Source organism: Columba livia, chromosome 1, assembly GCF_036013475.1.
Source record: "Columba livia isolate bColLiv1 breed racing homer chromosome 1, bColLiv1.pat.W.v2, whole genome shotgun sequence".
NCBI lineage: Eukaryota > Metazoa > Chordata > Aves > Columbiformes > Columbidae > Columba > Columba livia.
This window is the reverse complement of record NC_088602.1, coordinates 123543265-123561255: the sequence shown is the minus strand read 5'-3', so window position 1 is coordinate 123561255 and position 17991 is coordinate 123543265. Positions and strand designations below refer to the sequence as shown.

Here is a 17991-nt window from a genome sequence, read left to right as displayed (position 1 = left end):
GCTCATGAAAATTAATATTTAATGGATCTTAGAAGATCCATTTAACCTACCTATAACATGTTTTGACTAAAATGTATTTAAAATGTTGCACATAGATAATGCAAAATCACACAGAATCACAGAATGTTAGGGATTGGAAGGGACCTCGAAAGATCATCTAGTCCAATCCCCCTGCTGGAGCAGGAACACCTAGATGAGGTTACACAGGAATGTGTCCAGGTGGGTTTTGAATGTCTCCAGAGAAGGAGACTCCACAACTTCCCTGGGCAGTCTGTTCCAGTGTTTTGTTACTCTCACTGAGAAGTTTCTTCTCAAATTTAGGGGGAACCTCTTGTGTTCCAATTTGAACCCATTACCCCTTGTCTTATCATTGGTTGTCACCAAGAAGAGCCTTGTTCCATCCTCGTGACACTCACCCTTCATACATCTGTAAACATTAATGAAGTCACCCCTCAGTCTCCTCCAAGCTAAAGAGACCCAGCTCCCTCAGCCTTTCCTCATGAGGGAGATGCTCCACTCTCTTAATCATCTTTGTTGCCCTACACTGGACTCTCTCCAGCAGTTCCCTGTCCTTCTTGTACTGAGGGGCCCAGAACTGGACACAATATTCCAGATGTGGTCTCACCAGGGCAGAGTAGAGGGGAAGGAGAATCTCTCTGGACCTACTAACCACCCCCCTTCTAATACACCCCAGGTACCATTGGCCTTCCTGGCCACAAGGGCACAGTGCTGGCTCATGGTCATCCTGCTGTCCACCAGGACCCCCAGGTCCCTTTCCCCTACACAGCTCTCTAATAGATCGTTCCCCAATTTATACTGGAACCTGGGGTTGTTCCTGCCCAGATGCAAGACTCTACACTTGCCTTTGTTATATTTCATTACATTTTTCCCTGCCCAACTCTCCAGCCTGTCCAGGTGGATGGCAGCACAGCCTTCTGCTGTGTCAGCCACTCCTCCCAGCTTGGTGTCATCAGCAAACTTGCTAACAGTGCACTCTATTCCCTCATCCAAGCCATTGATTAATATATTGAATAGTACTGGGCCCTGTACTGACCCTTGAGGCCTCCAACTGGACTCCACCCCATTGACCACAACTCTCTGGCTTCTTCCCTTCAGCCAGTTCGCAGTCCACATCACTACCCGATCGTCCAGACCGCACTCCCTCAGTTTAGCTGTGAGGATGCTGTGGGTGACTGTGTCAAAGGCTTTACTGAAGTCAAGGCAGACCACATCCACTGCTTTGCCATCATCTATCCACCTCATTATGTTCTCATAAAAAAAAATGTAGCATATTTCCTATGTAGCATATTTCCATGTTCTTACCACTCATGTACTTAACTACAAAACCTCCTAGCTGAATGCACTGATATGTTTTGAAAGTGATGGTTTTGACAACAAAGAGCATGAGAACCTGATGAAATCTTCTAATTCATGCAGTAATAATAATTGTGATATAAATATTACCTCTCAACTTACAAATGTACAATTTATTACCTCTCAAACATAAAGTGCAATATCAAAGCACTTTATATGTATACGCATACTCATAACCTAGTGCCAATCTATCAATATATTCTAAATTTGACCACATTGTAGTTGTAAAAGTATGGTCTCTATTTTGTACATTTTAGCTATGTAAATTATACTTGCAGCCATTAAACATTTATGTCTATAATTGTTTCTAAAAATTTGAAAATTTATGATAATATGGTAATCATGTTGATGCTGTTGCATTAGTTTTATTCTATACATAAATGTCATCTTGAGCAAATAAAAAGTCAAGGTAGTATATATGACTGAAAAAACTATTGTAGTAAATAATTATAGAGCATATTAATAAACAAAACTGTATTTTTTGGTCAGAAATTGGTAGAATTTATTTTAAAAGCAGAAACAAAACTGATACATGTATTCACACAAACAATAAACATTTCATATACAAATATAAACATCTTCCATTTTGGTTTCTTAAATTTTGTTTCCACAGCAATATTTATTTTTAATAAAGACTTCCATTAATTTATTTTAGATAAGTGTTAGAATAAAAAGGAAATACATTTCTAGAAACTGAGGCTGTAAAAAAAACAAGCCTGCAAAAGTAGAGCCTTTAAGCCAAAAAATTTAAGTGGTAACATAGCTAAAGATAGTAAGATTTGAGATTGCACACATAAACTTCCCCCTTCCACTTAATATTGTGTTTGTTTGAAGTGAAAAAGACTAAATCCTGAGAATAATCACACTGACCATGTTACACTGTTTGAATACAAAAAAGTATTCTCATGCTGACAGTCACATACAATTTGTTTCATCCTGACACTAAACTAGCAAACTTGGAATATTCCTCTCCACTCATTCCAAACGCAATATTCTTAAGACTGACTCCCTGCCCCCTTCCAACATAGTATTTAAATATCTTGGGTAATAATTTAATTTTGTGTATATAACTTGTGTAACTCATTGCTGTAAGGGGTATATGGCAAAGGTTTCTAATGTCAAAGTGCTGAATATATACATTGCATTATTTTAATATAATCTAAAATCTGTTGGTAATACCATGTTATGGAAGACTGAGTGCATAATAGAAAATCATCAAGTGATGCTTGTACAAAAAACCTTTGAATGTGGTTTTCTTGGTGTAACTAGGTACCGTGACTATATATGTTTACACATATACCAATGGCCATCTCCAATTTAAGAGGATAAATATTTAAAGAGGAATATATCCAACTGCAACCCTTGTTGTTTATGTATCACTTGTATGTGATTTTTTAATGTAAAAGTAACACATTGTGTGGAAGTATTATATAAGTCCTTAAAAAACTGGGGTTTCCTTTGTTTTTGAGATGGTATTTTAGTGTTATCAAGATTAAAAAGTGCTGGAGCTTATCTGCATACTGGTTGATTCAGTTTTCCATCAGAATTGGTGACTGAATTAGTGCAAAACTTTCACTATGGGCAATTTTCTTGTATGTTGCAGTAGACAATACAATATTCAGCTCTATGTTTTCAACTGAACTTATTACCTATGCCCAACTCAGTTAACAAAACAAAGAAAACAACACATAAGAAAACTTCTCAGACAATTCAAATAGCATATTTTTGTATAAAATGTATTGATCTTTAACTTCCCTATCTAGCTTCCTCACCTCTTCAGATTGGTAGAAATACAAAATATGCATCTGCTCACGTAATCTCTAATAAGAGGTATTGCTACTGTAAGAGAAATGTAAGAATCAAACATCCTCTACTTGTATGCATTTGACTGTCAGCATTGTAACGCTTTCTAGGTATAATTTTATTGATAGTAAGTATGTGTGTTGACACAAACTTGCAAATAATTTTATAAAAAGTTAGAAAAATATACTCAAATATTTGTTACATAACACCCCTATATTCACCCTATCATATATGAATCTTACAAAACGCATTAGAACCATTTATTAGCTTCAAAAATACTGACCACTGCACAGCACCTGGAGAAAGGTCTTGATGTGAACATACAATCCAGTATAATGTGATCTTGAAAGTTTTTTTCTTCAGGTTTACAGCTATTTGTTTTCACAAGTAAACCAAATAAATATTTGATACTGTGTTCCTATGAGCATACGTAGACCTTTCTTGATTTCATGCTAAATCCCAAAGAGCTGGTGACGTGAAAAGTAAATGACAAAGTCTGATCAACTAAATATGACAGAATGACCTCCATGTTTGTCACCAAGTTATTTTACAAAAAAATAATAGATTCTCATTTTAAAATTTTTCCTTCAAGGGAAAAAAATATATCTGATATAATTTTTTTGTATAATGTTTCTTAAATACTATTTGTGATCCCGTTAAGCAATGACATCATGGGTATCACTGTTGGGTCTTTGGCGTACAGTCAGCGGGGGCAGAGGCTTTCCGTAGAAATCTGTATAAGAAATGTCAGAGAAGAAAAAGACATTAATATGTCATTTACCATCTCCTTTGCTTACACACTCTTTAAATCAGGTAAATTCTCGCTTCCTTAATAAAAGCTAGGTAGCCTACAAGTTTGCAGCTTATTCCTACAAGCAAATTTCAGACACGGCTCTATTTAATACCTGGAGATGTATTGGCTAAAACAGGGTTTAATTATATTTTGTTACACATGTATTAGCATTTGCAAGATGAAGCCCCAAGGTAATCTGTAAACATCACTAAAAATAGGAAGCGAGACATCCACAGGGTACAACGAACAACTGAAAAAATGAAGTATCAAAATTTGAATGTTGCTGTAGTCAAATCTACATTGCAATAAAGTTTTAAGTGACACTTGACGCTATTGGGCATCCAAATTTTGGAGAACACTTATGCATAGATCTTGAAAGCCACACTAACTTTCTAAAATAACTACATTAAGAATTTTTAGATAAAAGTGCAACATTTTTTCAATACGGGAATCTAAGGTAGTAAAAGTGTTCAAGACAAAGTTATTAAGTACATCAAAAGAGAGTAACAAGTACTCTCGAACATTTGTAATTGATGAAAAATCCCCATGCTGAATGGAACATGCAAAGCACTTCACAAACAAAATATTAGTAATATGAAAGATGGTAAGAAACAGGTAGAAATTAAAAATAAAAGCAGCTTTTTGAAGCATTCAAATCTCAATTTTGTTTATACAGACAGCCTTCTCCCCAGAAAAGCCTTGATGGCCTTCCAACTTAAAATTCAGCTTTAAGAAATCAAAATTTTCCAAGAAAAATATATTCTACTTGTTGCAGATATGCAATAATGTGTGTTAAAATTGCATTCCTCAGCTAAAATTAACAAAACCAAGTTGTATTTCACTAAGACTTAATCTGTGCACGTCTGTAGGATCAAGGTTTTAGTTATCCTTACATTTAAATCAGTAAAGTAACAACACTGTTATATTACTGTTCTAAATAATTTGTTCTTAGTGGAGCTAATTCAGTGTTACAGGAGCATGTGAAAAGCAACAAAACTGCAACAAATCATTATAAGGTAAATGAAAATCTGTACAATGGATGTTTTTATTAGCCAGTTTCTTGAGGCCTGGCAGACAACTTTAGGACTGGCAGACAATTTTACCTCCTATAATGAGAAACGTTTATCATTCTTGCAAATGTATCCTCCAGTGACAATAAACAGACACTCATTATCTCATGTAGTGCTAGAATCATTAGCATGACTGGAAAAATGAAGTCTTTAGTGGAAATAAGTGTATCATTAAAGATTTATATAATTGACTCTACTACCTGTTAACTCTGCCTAAATATCCAACATAATGTTCTCTACTTACAATGACACAAAAAAGACTCTCTCTATATATATATAATAAACAGTTTTCTCACTAACACTAAATTTTGCAGTTTGCACATTAAATCATTAAGATAGATTTATATCTCTAAGAACACCTTGAATTAAAAACCAGACCTTTGGAAGTTGTTTCAACCTCACACTACACTAATTTTATATATTTCAGCAGCAAGGTCTACCACATATCTGTGACACTTCCAAAAAATATTTTTTAAGACAAAACCAAAAGAATAACTGCTATCCTAACTGACAAAGACCTCTACTAGAATGCATGGGAATACAGAGAAACACCTGTTCCTGTGTTTTTCCATGAGCTACCAGAAATCAACACTACAAACAACTGTATCTGTTTTGAAGCTTAAGGGGGTTTCTTGACTTATGTTGAAGAACTATTAAATGATTCATTGATACACTCTTGGACATAGACTTTCAGAGTACTCCTGAAAATAACCTCTACCCACAACCAAGGCTTCTTAAACTTTTAAAAGCAGACTGTTAAATACTTTTTTCTCTCCTTGCCCTTATGGACACTAACAATTTTACCTGGAGTCCTGTCAAAAGCATCTATTGGGCATCCTACTGAAATTGAGGTTTCTCACCCTGGTCTACATGAACATAGGTCCTCATTTGCAACATACACAGAGACTTTTCGGCCACTTGGCCAATAACAGTTTGTCAAAGCAAACTGTTCAACAGAATAGAGTACTGCTGTAGAGAACAGTGTACTTCAGAGAATCCAAAAGTCCCACAAAAAACAAAGCCTCATTGAAGTTCCAGGTAAAGGATACTAAAAAAATACTTTTAAGTTTTCACTGCAAATTGTCCTTCGAGACATTCATATAATGAAAGCAATACGGAAACCAGGTCTTTTTATTTTCACAAAGGTTGAATGCCTGAAAACTTTTAAAACCACCTTTACAGTGAATTTTGGGCAAAGCTGTAAAAAAAAAAAAAAGCACCACAATAATCCAAATTATTTATTTCTCTGCTGAAGGGACAGCCAAAAATAATTTGGTTTTCAGAAAGATGCAATTCAGGGAATATTCTAAAAAAAATGGATCAAAAGTAGACTCCACTGGTCTTAGGAAAACTTGAATGAGTTTCTAAGCAGAAGCAGGTTATCCACCTACAAAATACGTAAAAACTCATTGAAAAATACAGTTGTGTGACAGAAAATGGGCAAGGACAAGACAGCAAGCTAAATTCAGTGCAAGATGCACTTGGCAGTATTAGGTTAATGGTTGAGTTAACTCAGTGACCTTAAGGGTCCTTTCCAACCTAAATGATTCTATGGCTCCCAAATGGTCTGAATTAAAAACAAAACAAAACAAACAAACAAAAATCAAAAAGCACAAACAAACAAAAAAACAAAACCACCACCACCAAACCACACACACACACACACAAAAACAAACAAAAAAGTACAAACAAACAAAAAACCAAAACCACCAACAACAAACTACACACACACACACAAAAACAAACAAAAAACCACAACTGCTTTACGCAAAACAAATAATTGATGCTCTTTGATATCAGGACCTAACTAAAGATTTGACAATGCTGGATCATGAGTTTAAACAGCTTTTTTCATTTAGAAATAGTGCTTTCCTCATAGATGCTTTCTTGCTGTCTCAGGATTTTTTGTATCTGTGTGAATCTTGTGAGTGTTTCAAAACTATTGAAAAAAAACAATCTCAGTGAAGACCAGGCAATGTCTTGAATTCAGCTGCAAAGTTCTGAGCACTCCAGGTTCCCTCTGATCTCAGTCGTTACACCTCTGCTCAAGAGATTGTTCCCCTACCAACATCTTTCACACCGTTAGATTCCAAAATACCTTAATGTAATCCTGATGTCAAAATGGAGTAAATTAACACAGATCTCAGGTTACTAGCGTACACACCTGTGAGTAAAGAACCTATCTTAAGCAGGTTTTTTCCCTCTTTGTCCCACCCATGCTCCTGCTACAAAATGCAAAATCTCCCTTATGCATAGATAAAAATTGAGTATCATCCCTTCCCTTTCTTCCCCTCCCTACCTCTTCATCTGGCTTTTCATTCTTGCTGCCTTCTCTCTACGTGCTTTAAAAAAAAGAGCAAGATGGTTTTATGATTAAGACTACAAATTACATTTTATGCACATGAATTACTAATTTTTACTAATTACTAATTTTTAGAGATCTTAATTCATCTTTATGTATATTTTGATGCTTTGGCAAAGACACTCCATGTTCTGTTGTTCCAGAACTTCAACAGGTATGTCCAGAGGGTGCTGTTCTGCATGATAGTAGCACAATCAGTTCAAGTCAGGGTTAAGCTCAAGGATCACTAGAGCCACACTGAGCTCTTTTCTCTATAGGTTCCACAATTAATGTTCTATTTGTTCAATTTGTATAAGTGTTTCCATTGCTTTGGTTATCCTCAACTCACAGTACTCCGTATGCTTCCTTATTCACTTGCCTTTTCAAAATTTGAAAAATAAAAATAGAAGAAAAATGAAGAAATTATCATCTAAAACTGAAAAAGATACAGTATGAGCATATGAAAAACAATCCTCTGTAGAAAATAGTCATTATAGAAGAGAGAAATCAAGAATCTATCTACTACACCCTGACATTTCCAGTTATTAAACTTATTTTTCCTATCAGTTTATGAACTATCAGGGACACTGGCTCATCAGTTAAAGCAGCAGATCCCAAGCTTTATCATGGACACCTCTCCTTGCAGGCCAATAACCTAGTTTTCAGTTGGAAGTCTCACTACTTCTGCAATCAAATTTATATTGGGCTTTTCATCACAGCTGGGATTGCAGTCCCTAAGCCGGAGTTGCCAACATAATGCACTTAATCCAGAGGTCCCCACATGTCTTTAGCTTTCCTTCTCATCAGACCCTCAAATCAACGCCAAAATCTGACAGGCTATGTTTTTAAAACCATATGAAAACAGTAGCAGTGGAAAGAAGAATTTTTTGGCTATCTCAAGAGGCAGCACAAAGAGTCAGCTTAGACGCAGCAAATTGATCTGGATATGGGCCATGGTTTCCAGAACTCCAGAAATACATGGAGTCCATTTGGATTCAGTATTGTAAAGTGATCAGCACTTCTACATCCCGCCATAACACCAGTGTGGAAACAAACTGACAGCTTAGTACAGAACCAGCCTAGATGTGGAAGAGCCATGATGGATCCCAAACTAATAAGCCCTGCTGGATCTCTGCAGTCCTGCTTAGGTCTTTCAGCAGTATCATCTCTGTTGAATACCTCCGACTTCTGCCAGTACCCAGGTAACCCAACTCCACTGCATCAGATAATGATGAGCTGTCTACATAAGAACAATGGAACTACACTTTGAAACTTTCATTTTGAATGCAATATCTGTTTGGACTCTTAAAGTAAGTAATCCTGTTACTCTTTGTTAATGGCACATTATAGTATGCAGGTGCATGCTGCCATGCAGATAATTTCAGATCATTAATAGCTTCTGATATCCCATGCCACTTTATAAGGGAATCTGAGAGAACTTAGTCTTTTTGGTTAAAAAAAAAAAGACTTGAGAAATCAAAAAGATGCTTTCTATTAAGCAAATGGGTTAGCTTTTAGTCAATGAATATTGGCATTAAGAAACTAAAAAAGATGAAGAATGAAAAGAAATGAATGTAGAAGTGAATGAGCAATGAAGAATGCTTTAAAAAATACAAAACTTCAGTTACCAGCATGATGTGTTTCACCAAGAGGCTCAAGTTTTCGAAGTCTATTAAGTGTGGGAGTTCCCCAGCCAACTAAAGGAAAACAGACAGCCAAAACACGCCGTGACTGCATTTGATGATGATGAAAAATACAGAAGCCAGTTCTCTTTAGGAAAAATCAAAGCATTTAGAAATGCCAAAAGTATGCAACATATTACATACATGGTGAATAGTGATGAAGTAGTTTAAAAATAAGCTGATTTACTGTTAAAAAATGGATATTTTTAATTACTTTTTCATCAGTGCGTAGTCAAGGCTCTCATCCTTTGTGTGAAAATAATATTTCCCCCACCACCCTGCAGAATGGATCAAATCAATACTGCTGAAAGTTCATACCATAAAGTAACAAACTGCATCAAAGATTTCCTAGAGAGTAAGATTTAGTAGCACATCTTTCTATGAAGATCACACGAATTTCATCATTCACAAATTAATATTTTAAAGCTTTAATAACCACAAATTGAGGCATTGATTATTGTTTGTTAGTACACTTACCTGGTGGAAGAGCTGGTGGTGGTGTAGGATTTTTGGGAACAGCATCCTCTGAATTAAGAGGTTCTACTCTGTGGACCCTTTTAAATCTTGTTTTTTTATTTTTTTTCTTACTGTTATCTATATCAAACAGAAATAAAGAGGTACATATCATACAATTATATTCAGAAACTATGTTAGATTATCTTTTAATACAATTGTTGGGGTAAGATGCATCAGCATTTTCAGTCCAAACTTATACAGAAGAGCATGTGAAATGTAAAATTTACACAACGTTTTGCTACAGAAAATAAACTGTAAGCATAAAATATAGGCAAACTATGTTTTATTACAGAAATACAACTTATCTTGCTACTGACAGAAAGTGGACCACATATTTGATTATGACAAAAAGGAACCTAATTTCACCTACAGTGTCAGTCACGCCAACAAACATGCACTTTTACGAAGCATGTTTACCAATACGAAAACCTAATGGTGCATTTTTAGGTTTTCTACAGATTAAATTGACATGTGGTATAACAAAAAATAATACAGAGATGGAAGAGCTATGTGAAAAATAACATTAATTGATACATTAAAAGGAAGCAGTTTTACCTGAGTCAAGGCATTGTGAGGCTTGCTGCCCATTCTCTTCTTCATGCTGCAAAATCTGTGCACTTGTAGAATTGCATGTTTCTAGTCTACTATCATTTGTGTTTTGGCTACTGCTACTTGATAAGTGCTGGGCATCCATTTGTTCCTGCTCTGTTTGCGATTGCAAGACAATAGTAGGCTTTTCAGTCTCCAACATTTGACGATTCTTTTCCTTTTCAATTTGCCTTTCGTTCTAACAAAAAGTATAAGAATTTTTTATAACAATCAAAATATTTCTACAATATTTTTCTGTCCCATTTCTAGCATAGAAAAATATTTTCAAATACGTGAGGAAAGTAAACTTTCAATACGCTGTCCAGAAGGTGTGTGTGTGGGGGAGGATTAAATGCAAAATAAATTATCTTTAGGTTTATAGCCTGATTTCTTGCTTTCTTTTTGGTCATATGATAACAAAAAATGCCAGCGATATAAACATCAACAGTCCTCAGCAAAACGTTAGAAAATCCTAAGTTCTTCCTCTTCACTTATCTTTTCTTTGTTTAATGTTTTAATTAAAATGAAAGACATATGCACAGAGTTTAAGTATCCAGAAAGTGCTACCATGGTTTGGTCAAATACAGATTGTATCATACAGACTCAATGACAGGCTGTTTCACAGGTTCTATATCACTAAATCACTGTCTCTGCAATACTCACAGCTATACCCTTCTCTTTTTACTATGTTATTATAAAGTGTACTATTGTGCATGTAGCTGACTTTACAAGATATGTGGATATGGGTGTATTTGTCCTGGAGAGAAACAAATCTTTGAATTACTTAGTGGAAAAGTCTCTGAGAGTTTTTGTGTGTCTCGAGATTGTGTTATCCCAAGTCAACTGAATAAAAAAATATGGTACAATAAATAAGAACTACCTGAACTCAGAAACCCAGGTTAAGGAAACTTTATATAATAATATGCTTTTCATATTTCAGAACTCAGTTCCTCGGATCAGCTGACTGAAGCCAGCTCTGCCGGAGCCGGGAGCGAAATCTCGAAGCTACAGAGGTAAGAGAGGGTAAAGAGAGGGGTTTCTGGTCGCGTTTTCGATTCCGCTACCCGGGAGTCCCCGGCAGCCCTTGCGGAACCGGCTGACGTGGCGCGACCGTTACCACGGTGACGGAAGTCACACCCCTCCCCCTTGCTTTGAAAAAGCCTCTCCACCAGGCGCTGGAAGGTGAAGTGCTTGTGAGGCAGGTGAGCACCACCCACACGGTGCTGCAGCAGCGACTGGGGCTGCTCGTGCAGTAGGGCTCAGAGGTTCTGTCACTCCTTGCTGTTAGACCTCTCACTTGCTGCTGGTGACACAGACTGGGGTGTGGCAGGGCAAGTAGACTGGACACAACTAGCTCTTGTAGGTGAGTTTGTCCGGGGTTACATTTGTTTTCTTGTCCCCAATTTAGCTAAGGGTAGCAATGGTTTCTAGAAAAAGGAAAGCTGTTGCTGCCGTTAATACAAAGAGTGTGTCTACACAGACACTACCTGCCAAGAAGGATGCAGCCACCCAGGCTTCTGGCTGCGCAGAGTGTCTGTGCCTGGCATTAGTATCCGAGGATGGTATGGGAGACACCTGTGTACGATGTGACCAGGTGAATGACTTACTGTGCCTAGTGGCAGAGCTTAAGGAAGAGGTGGAGAGACTAAGGAGCATTAGGGAGAGTGAAAAAGAAATAGACTGGTGGGGTCAGGCTCTTTTGACTCCTAAGGGTGTGCAACAGGAGATGGCAAAGCCTTGTCCCTCCTGCCATAAGGCGGATACAGCAGATCTAATTAATGGGGGGGAATGGAAACAGGTCCCTGATCGGAGAGGTAAAAGAACCCTCTCTCGAACCCCATCACCACCCTTGGTGCCCCTAACAAATAGATATGAGGCCCTGGACCCTGAAAATCAGGCAGAGGATAGCCAAGAAGATCCACCTGGAGAGCCCTCTGGATGGACCTCATCAACAAAAAGAATCATAACTGCAGCTGTAAGAGGAAAAAAAAAAGAAGAGTGGTAGTAGTCGGCGACTCTCTTCTGAGGGGAACAGAGGGCCCTATATGTCGCCCAGACCCATCCCACAGGGAGGTCTGCTGCCTTCCTGGGGCCAGGGTGAGGGACATTAATAGAAGACTTCCAGAGCTAATTCAGCCCTCAGACTACTATCCCCTGTTAGTAGTCCAAGCTGGCAGCGAGGACATCAACAGAAGAAGTATCAAGATAATTAAAAAGGACTTTAAAGCACTGGGTCAGTCAGTTCATGGGACGGGAGCACAAGTGATATTTGCCTCAGTTCCTGTGCTAGCTGGGATGGATGAGGAACTAAATAAAGAGAGGAGCAGAAAAGCCCATCTCATCAACAGGTGGCTTAAGGATTGGTGTCACCGTCAAAATTTTGGGTTTTTTGACCATGGGCCAAGCTTCGTGGTACCCAGTCTCCTCAAATCAGATGGGCTTCATCCTTCTAGGGGGAGCAAGAGGACTATAGCCCATAAGTTGGCAGGGCTGATCAGGAGGGCTTTAAACTAGGTTTGAAGGGGGAAGGGATTGAAACTGGGCTCTCCAAAAATCAGCCTACGGATGGAAAGCCCGAATTAAGAGGGAAATCAGCAGCCCACTTGAAGTGCATGTACACTAATGCATGCAGTATGGGCAACAAACAAGAGGAGCTGGAAGCCATCGTGCAGCAGGAAAGCTATGACATAGTTGCCATCACAGAAACATGGTGGGATGACTCATATGACTGGAGTGCTGCTATGTGTGGCTACAAGCTCTTCAGAAAAGATAGGCAGGGTAGGAGAGGTGGAGGTGTGGCTTTATATGTTAGAGAGTCACTCGACTCTGTTAAACTTGAGGTCAGCAGTGACAAGGTTGAGTGCCTGTGGACCAGAGTCAGGGGGAAGTCCAACAAGGCTGACATCCTCGTGGGTGTCTGTTACAGACCACCCAACCAGGACGATGAAGGAGATGAATTATTCTACAAGCAGCTGGCAGATGTCTCAAAATCGACGGCCCTTGTTCTTGTGGGTGACTTTAACCTGCCAGATATCTGCTGGGAGCTCAATACTGCACAGAAGAGGCAGTCTAGGAAGTTCCTATAGTGTATAGAGGACAATTTCCTTCATCAGCTGGTAAATGAGCCCACCAGGGGCAAGACCCCGCTAGACCTACTGTTTACAAACAGAGAAGGGCTGGTGGGAGATGTGGTGGTTGGAGGCCGCCTGGGGCATAGCAACCATGAAATAATAGAATTTTCAATACTCAGAGATGCAGGGAGAACCATTAACAAAACCTCTGCGCTGGACTTCCAGAGGGCAGATTTTTGCCTATTCAGAAGTCTAGTTCAGAGCATACCCTGGGAAACAATGCTTAAAAACAAGGGGGCCCAGGAGGGTTGGACATTCTTCAAGCAGGTGGTTTTGAGTGCACAGGAACAGGCTATACCAGTGTGCCGAAAGGCTAGCCGGCGGGGAAGACAACCGGCTTGGCTAAACAGGGAGATTTTGAATGAAATCAGAAATAAAAAGAGACTTTACCGACTGTGGAAAAAAGGGCTGGCTACTTATGAAGAATTTATGGAAATAGCTAGATCATGCAGAAAAAAGATCAGGGAAACAAAAGTGCAATTTGAAGTTAACTTGGCCAATTCTGTCAGGGATAATAAAAAGTCCTTCTTCAAATATGTTAATAACAAAAGGAGGGGCAAGGAAAACCTCCATTCTCTGTTGGACTCTGAAGGAAATATAGTTAACAAAGATGAGGAGAAAGCTGAGGTACTTAATACCTACTTTACCTCAGTTTTTACCAGTAATACAGGTGGCCCTCAGGACAACTCATCTCTGGAGGTGGTTGGCAGAGATAGGAAGCCAAATAGGCCCCTTGTATTCCAGGAGGACATAGTTGGTGATTTACTGAGCCATCTGGATCCTCACAAGTCTATGGGACCAGATGGGATCCATCCTAGGGTGATGAGGGAGCTAGCAGAAGAACTTGCAAGCCGCTCTCCATCCTCTTCCAACAGTCCTGGCTCACTGGGGAGGTCCCATATGATTGGAAATTGGCCAACGTTACCCCAGTCCACAAAAAGGGCTGCAGAGCTGACCCTGGCAACTACAGGCCTGTCAGCCTGACCTCGGTGCCTGGCAGGGTTATGGAGCAGATCATCCTGAATGGAATCACACAGCACCTTCAGGATGGACAAGCGATCAGACCCAGCCAGCATGGGTTTAGGAGGGGCAGGTCCTGTCTGACCAACCTGATCTCCTTCTATGATCAGGTGACTCACCTGGTGGATGAGGGGAAAGCTGTGGATGTGGTCTATCTGGACTTCAGCAAGGCCTTTGACACTGTCTCCCATAATATACTCTTGCAAAAGCTGGTAGCCCATGGCTTGGACAAGTGTACTCTACGCTGGGTTAAGAACTGGCTGGAGGGCCGGGCCCAGAGAGTGCTGGTGAATGGGGCTGCATCCAGCTGGCGGCCAGTCACTAGTGGTGTTCCCCAGGGGTCAGTGTTGGGTCCAGTCCTGTTTAACATCTTTATTGATGATTTAGACGAGGGGATTGAGACCATCATCAGCAAATTTGCTGATGACACCAAGTTGGGAGGGAGTGTCGACCTGCTGGAAGGCAGGAGGGCTCTGCAGAGGGATCTGGATAGACTGGAAAAATGGGCTGATTCCAATGGGATGAAGTTCAATAAGGCCAAATGCCGGGTGCTGCACTTTGGTCACAACAACCCCCTGCAGCGCTACAGGCTGGGTGCAGAGTGGCTGGAGAGCAGTCAGACAGAAAGGGACCTGGGGGTGCTAATTGACAGGAAGCTCAACATGAGCCAACAGTGTGCCCAGGTGGCCAAGAAGGCCAACGGTATCCTGTCCTGTATCAAAAACAGCGTGGTCAGCAGGACAAGGGAAGTGATCCTTCCCCTGTACTCTGCATTGGTGAGGCCACACCTGGAGTATTGTGTTCAGTTCTGGGCCCCTCAGTTCAGGAAAGACATTGAAGTGCTGGAGCGGGTCCAGAGAAGAGCAACACGACTGGTGAAGGGACTTGAACATAAGACCTATGGGGAGAGGCTGAGGGAGCTGGGGTTGTTTAGTCTGGAGAAGAGGAGGCTTAGAGGTGACCTCATCACTCTCTATAACTACCTGAAGGGAAGTTATAGCCAGGTGGGGATTGGTCTCTTCTCCCAGGCAGTTAGCAATAGGACAAGGGGGCATGGGCTTAAACTCTACCAGGGGAAATTTAGGCTGGATATTAGAAAGAAATTCTTTACAGAGAGAGTGATCAGGCATTGGAATGGCCTGCCCAGGGAGGTAGTGGACTCGCCGTCCCTGGAGGTTTTTAAACTGAGATTGGACATGGCACTTAGTGCCATGATCTAGTAAACGGACTAGAGTTGGACCAAGGGTTGGACTCGATGATCTCTGAGGTCTCTTCCAACCCAGTCGATTCTGTGATTCTGTGATTCTGTGTAACTAGGAAAGCTTCTCAATTGTCTCAGTTTTCAACAGAAGACAAGTTATGCTCAGAAATCTAAATAGCTGAAGTAGTCAGGGAGATTTTATATGACTTACGACATCACTTTACAAGAAACTAACAGAACTTCAGTATTTTCCACTCCTGAATATCCAATAATTTAATTAGGAAATGTGTTCAGTAATCTGTTTACTATACCTTTATTTTACTGTCTACAAAACTTCTTGTCCATGAATTAATAATAGGGTCTTTTCTTAACATGAAAGCATTGATTCAATGCACACAAAACAAGACTGCCAAGCTTAAAACAGAAAATTTAAAAAATGCTGTACAGACAGACAGGCTTTAAACAATTCTTTTAAATGAACCATTTTTCTCATTACCTCTCAGACATTTGTTAGTGGTAGGTCTAAAACGATGCAGAATTCCGCATATTCTCATACCTCAGAGATTACAGCAGATATGGGCTGGAACGGGTTTTCACAGTTCCCAGGCTCAGGGTCTTCCTCATCAGGTGTACTTCTTCCTTCTTCTCTTTTCCTTTGTTGATGGGTTTATGTTGTTGGTTTAGTGGTTGGTTAATTTGTTTTGGGAGGGGGTGGGAAGAGGTGGGCAGAGAAGAGGAAGGATAAACAAAGAGTTATGAAGAAGCCAAGCCATAAATTTTACATAATAGAGAACACTTATTAGGTCATCTAACTCGTCTTCCAATTTATGCCAGCTGATCTTTACAATATACTTCTGTCTTTTGAAAAACATTCTATAGAAACCACAATGACAGGCTAATAACAATAAAGCACCAGCATGTATTATGTCAGAGATACTCATTTGTTTAAAAAAGAAATCTATGTGGTGGGGAAACAGACTATCTAAAACATCTTTTATTTTTAATATACCTACATTTCTCATAATTCTAGATTCTTCTCAAGACATGTAAGAGAGACTTGGTGCCAGACTGTTCCTTTTATGTAGCAACAGGGAATCATATTTGCTTCAACCAGACTCAGAAAAGTTCAGAAAGCCACAGAGGACAGACACATAATCCCCAGTATACTTTTGTTGCACTAGGACTAGTTATTTTTTATGTATTGGATCTCTATGTAAGAAATATTCAATTACTATGTATTAAATAACATATCATCAATAAAGTATATGCGCTCATCTGACACTTTTTATCAATTGATCTGATGGTACTAGTGCATAGGAAGTCACTGTTACACCTACTTTACAGCTGCAAGTACTGAGAGAGGAAGTAACCCCATTGTCCAGAGGCACAGATTGGTATGAAAAGAAGTCACTGATCAACTCATGAAATCACACTGCTTGGAAGGAATGGACAGTACCCTGTTAACACTTACTGGCACTACTTCTCTCTGGTTTTCTGTTTGGAACAAGATCACTACTACCAACGTATCGTGGAGGAAATAAACTTAGAGAAAACATTCAGGGAAGCAAATCTGAGCAAGAAGCAGTCTGGGGTATTATTACAACACAAAATGAAACAGAATTACACTTGAATCAAGAATAACTTGCTTCTTACAGTAAATTGATCTGATGCAAAACAGCAAAACAAGAGTGAACCCCATCTCTTATATACGGGGACAAGATCTCAGGTACAGGTAAAACAGCAGAAGTTACTAGTTAGCTTCCTCTAAGGCACAAGGAGTTCAGCAAAACTTTTAAAACTTTAATCCAATTCAGACCAAATCAGTTTTTCCAGGAACAAATACAATCAAGATCACTGCGCAAGAACAGAATATATGGAAAAATGCCCATATCATCAGAAAATCTCTTTGAGATACGTTTCAAAGCTATACCTCTCAACATGGCATCACCCAAGCACAATCCAATATGGTCAGAGGGTTTTTGTCTATGCAGAGGAATCTGGCAGACTACAGCATATGAATTTTTTTGCAAGTTTGTGAAATATGTATGAAGACCACATCAAATTCCAGGTGTTTAAAATGTTCTTAGGCAATTTACTTGCTGAAGTAAACCAAATCAGCGAGAGTACAAGCCAAGACACTACGCAGTAGCTTCACAGTTACTTCTCACAGTAACTAAGACTTTCCAATTGCTGCATATATAAGGTAGATGGGGGATGGGGGTGCTGAGTGAAATTTGTAAGAATGGCCCTGTAAAACGATTCATATCAGTCTCTAACAGGAACCATGGTGGGCTGCTGATGACCACAAAGGGCTTTGAAGAAAAGTAATAAATCACTTGTCCTGCTTCCCTTCTGTGCATCATCTTAACTCCCTCCATGCCTCACCTGCTGGATACTCTGAAGTTTATTAAGCAATAGTGCTGAATAAAGTTTCTCATCTAGTCTTTGATATTCACATATGGGTTACAAAGT

At 39.3% G+C, this 17991-nt stretch overlaps 1 protein-coding gene across 7 annotated transcripts in view; it reads right to left on the bottom strand.

The window, feature by feature from the left end:
• Positions 1-1851: 1851 nt before the first annotated feature.
• Positions 1852-17991, bottom strand: part of ARL13B (ADP ribosylation factor like GTPase 13B) — a 56292-nt gene continuing 40152 nt past the window's right edge. For 3 of the 7 annotated variants that reach the window (XM_065076468.1, XM_065076480.1, XM_065076472.1), the window contains exons 7-12: positions 16076-16172; positions 10135-10366; positions 9541-9657; positions 9010-9078; positions 7340-7382; positions 1852-3910 (exon numbers count right to left, since the gene is read on the bottom strand). In XM_065076468.1, the coding sequence (XP_064932540.1) occupies positions 3856-3910; positions 7340-7382; positions 9010-9078; positions 9541-9657; positions 10135-10366; positions 16076-16172 (613 nt within the window). In that variant the 3' untranslated portion in view covers positions 1852-3855. Of the gene's footprint in view, positions 3911-7339; positions 7383-9009; positions 9152-9540; positions 9658-10134; positions 10367-16075; positions 16173-17991 lie in introns of all 7 variants that reach the window. The other 4 variants (XR_010475340.1, XM_065076492.1, XM_065076488.1 and 1 more) reach the window with 4 other exon arrangements.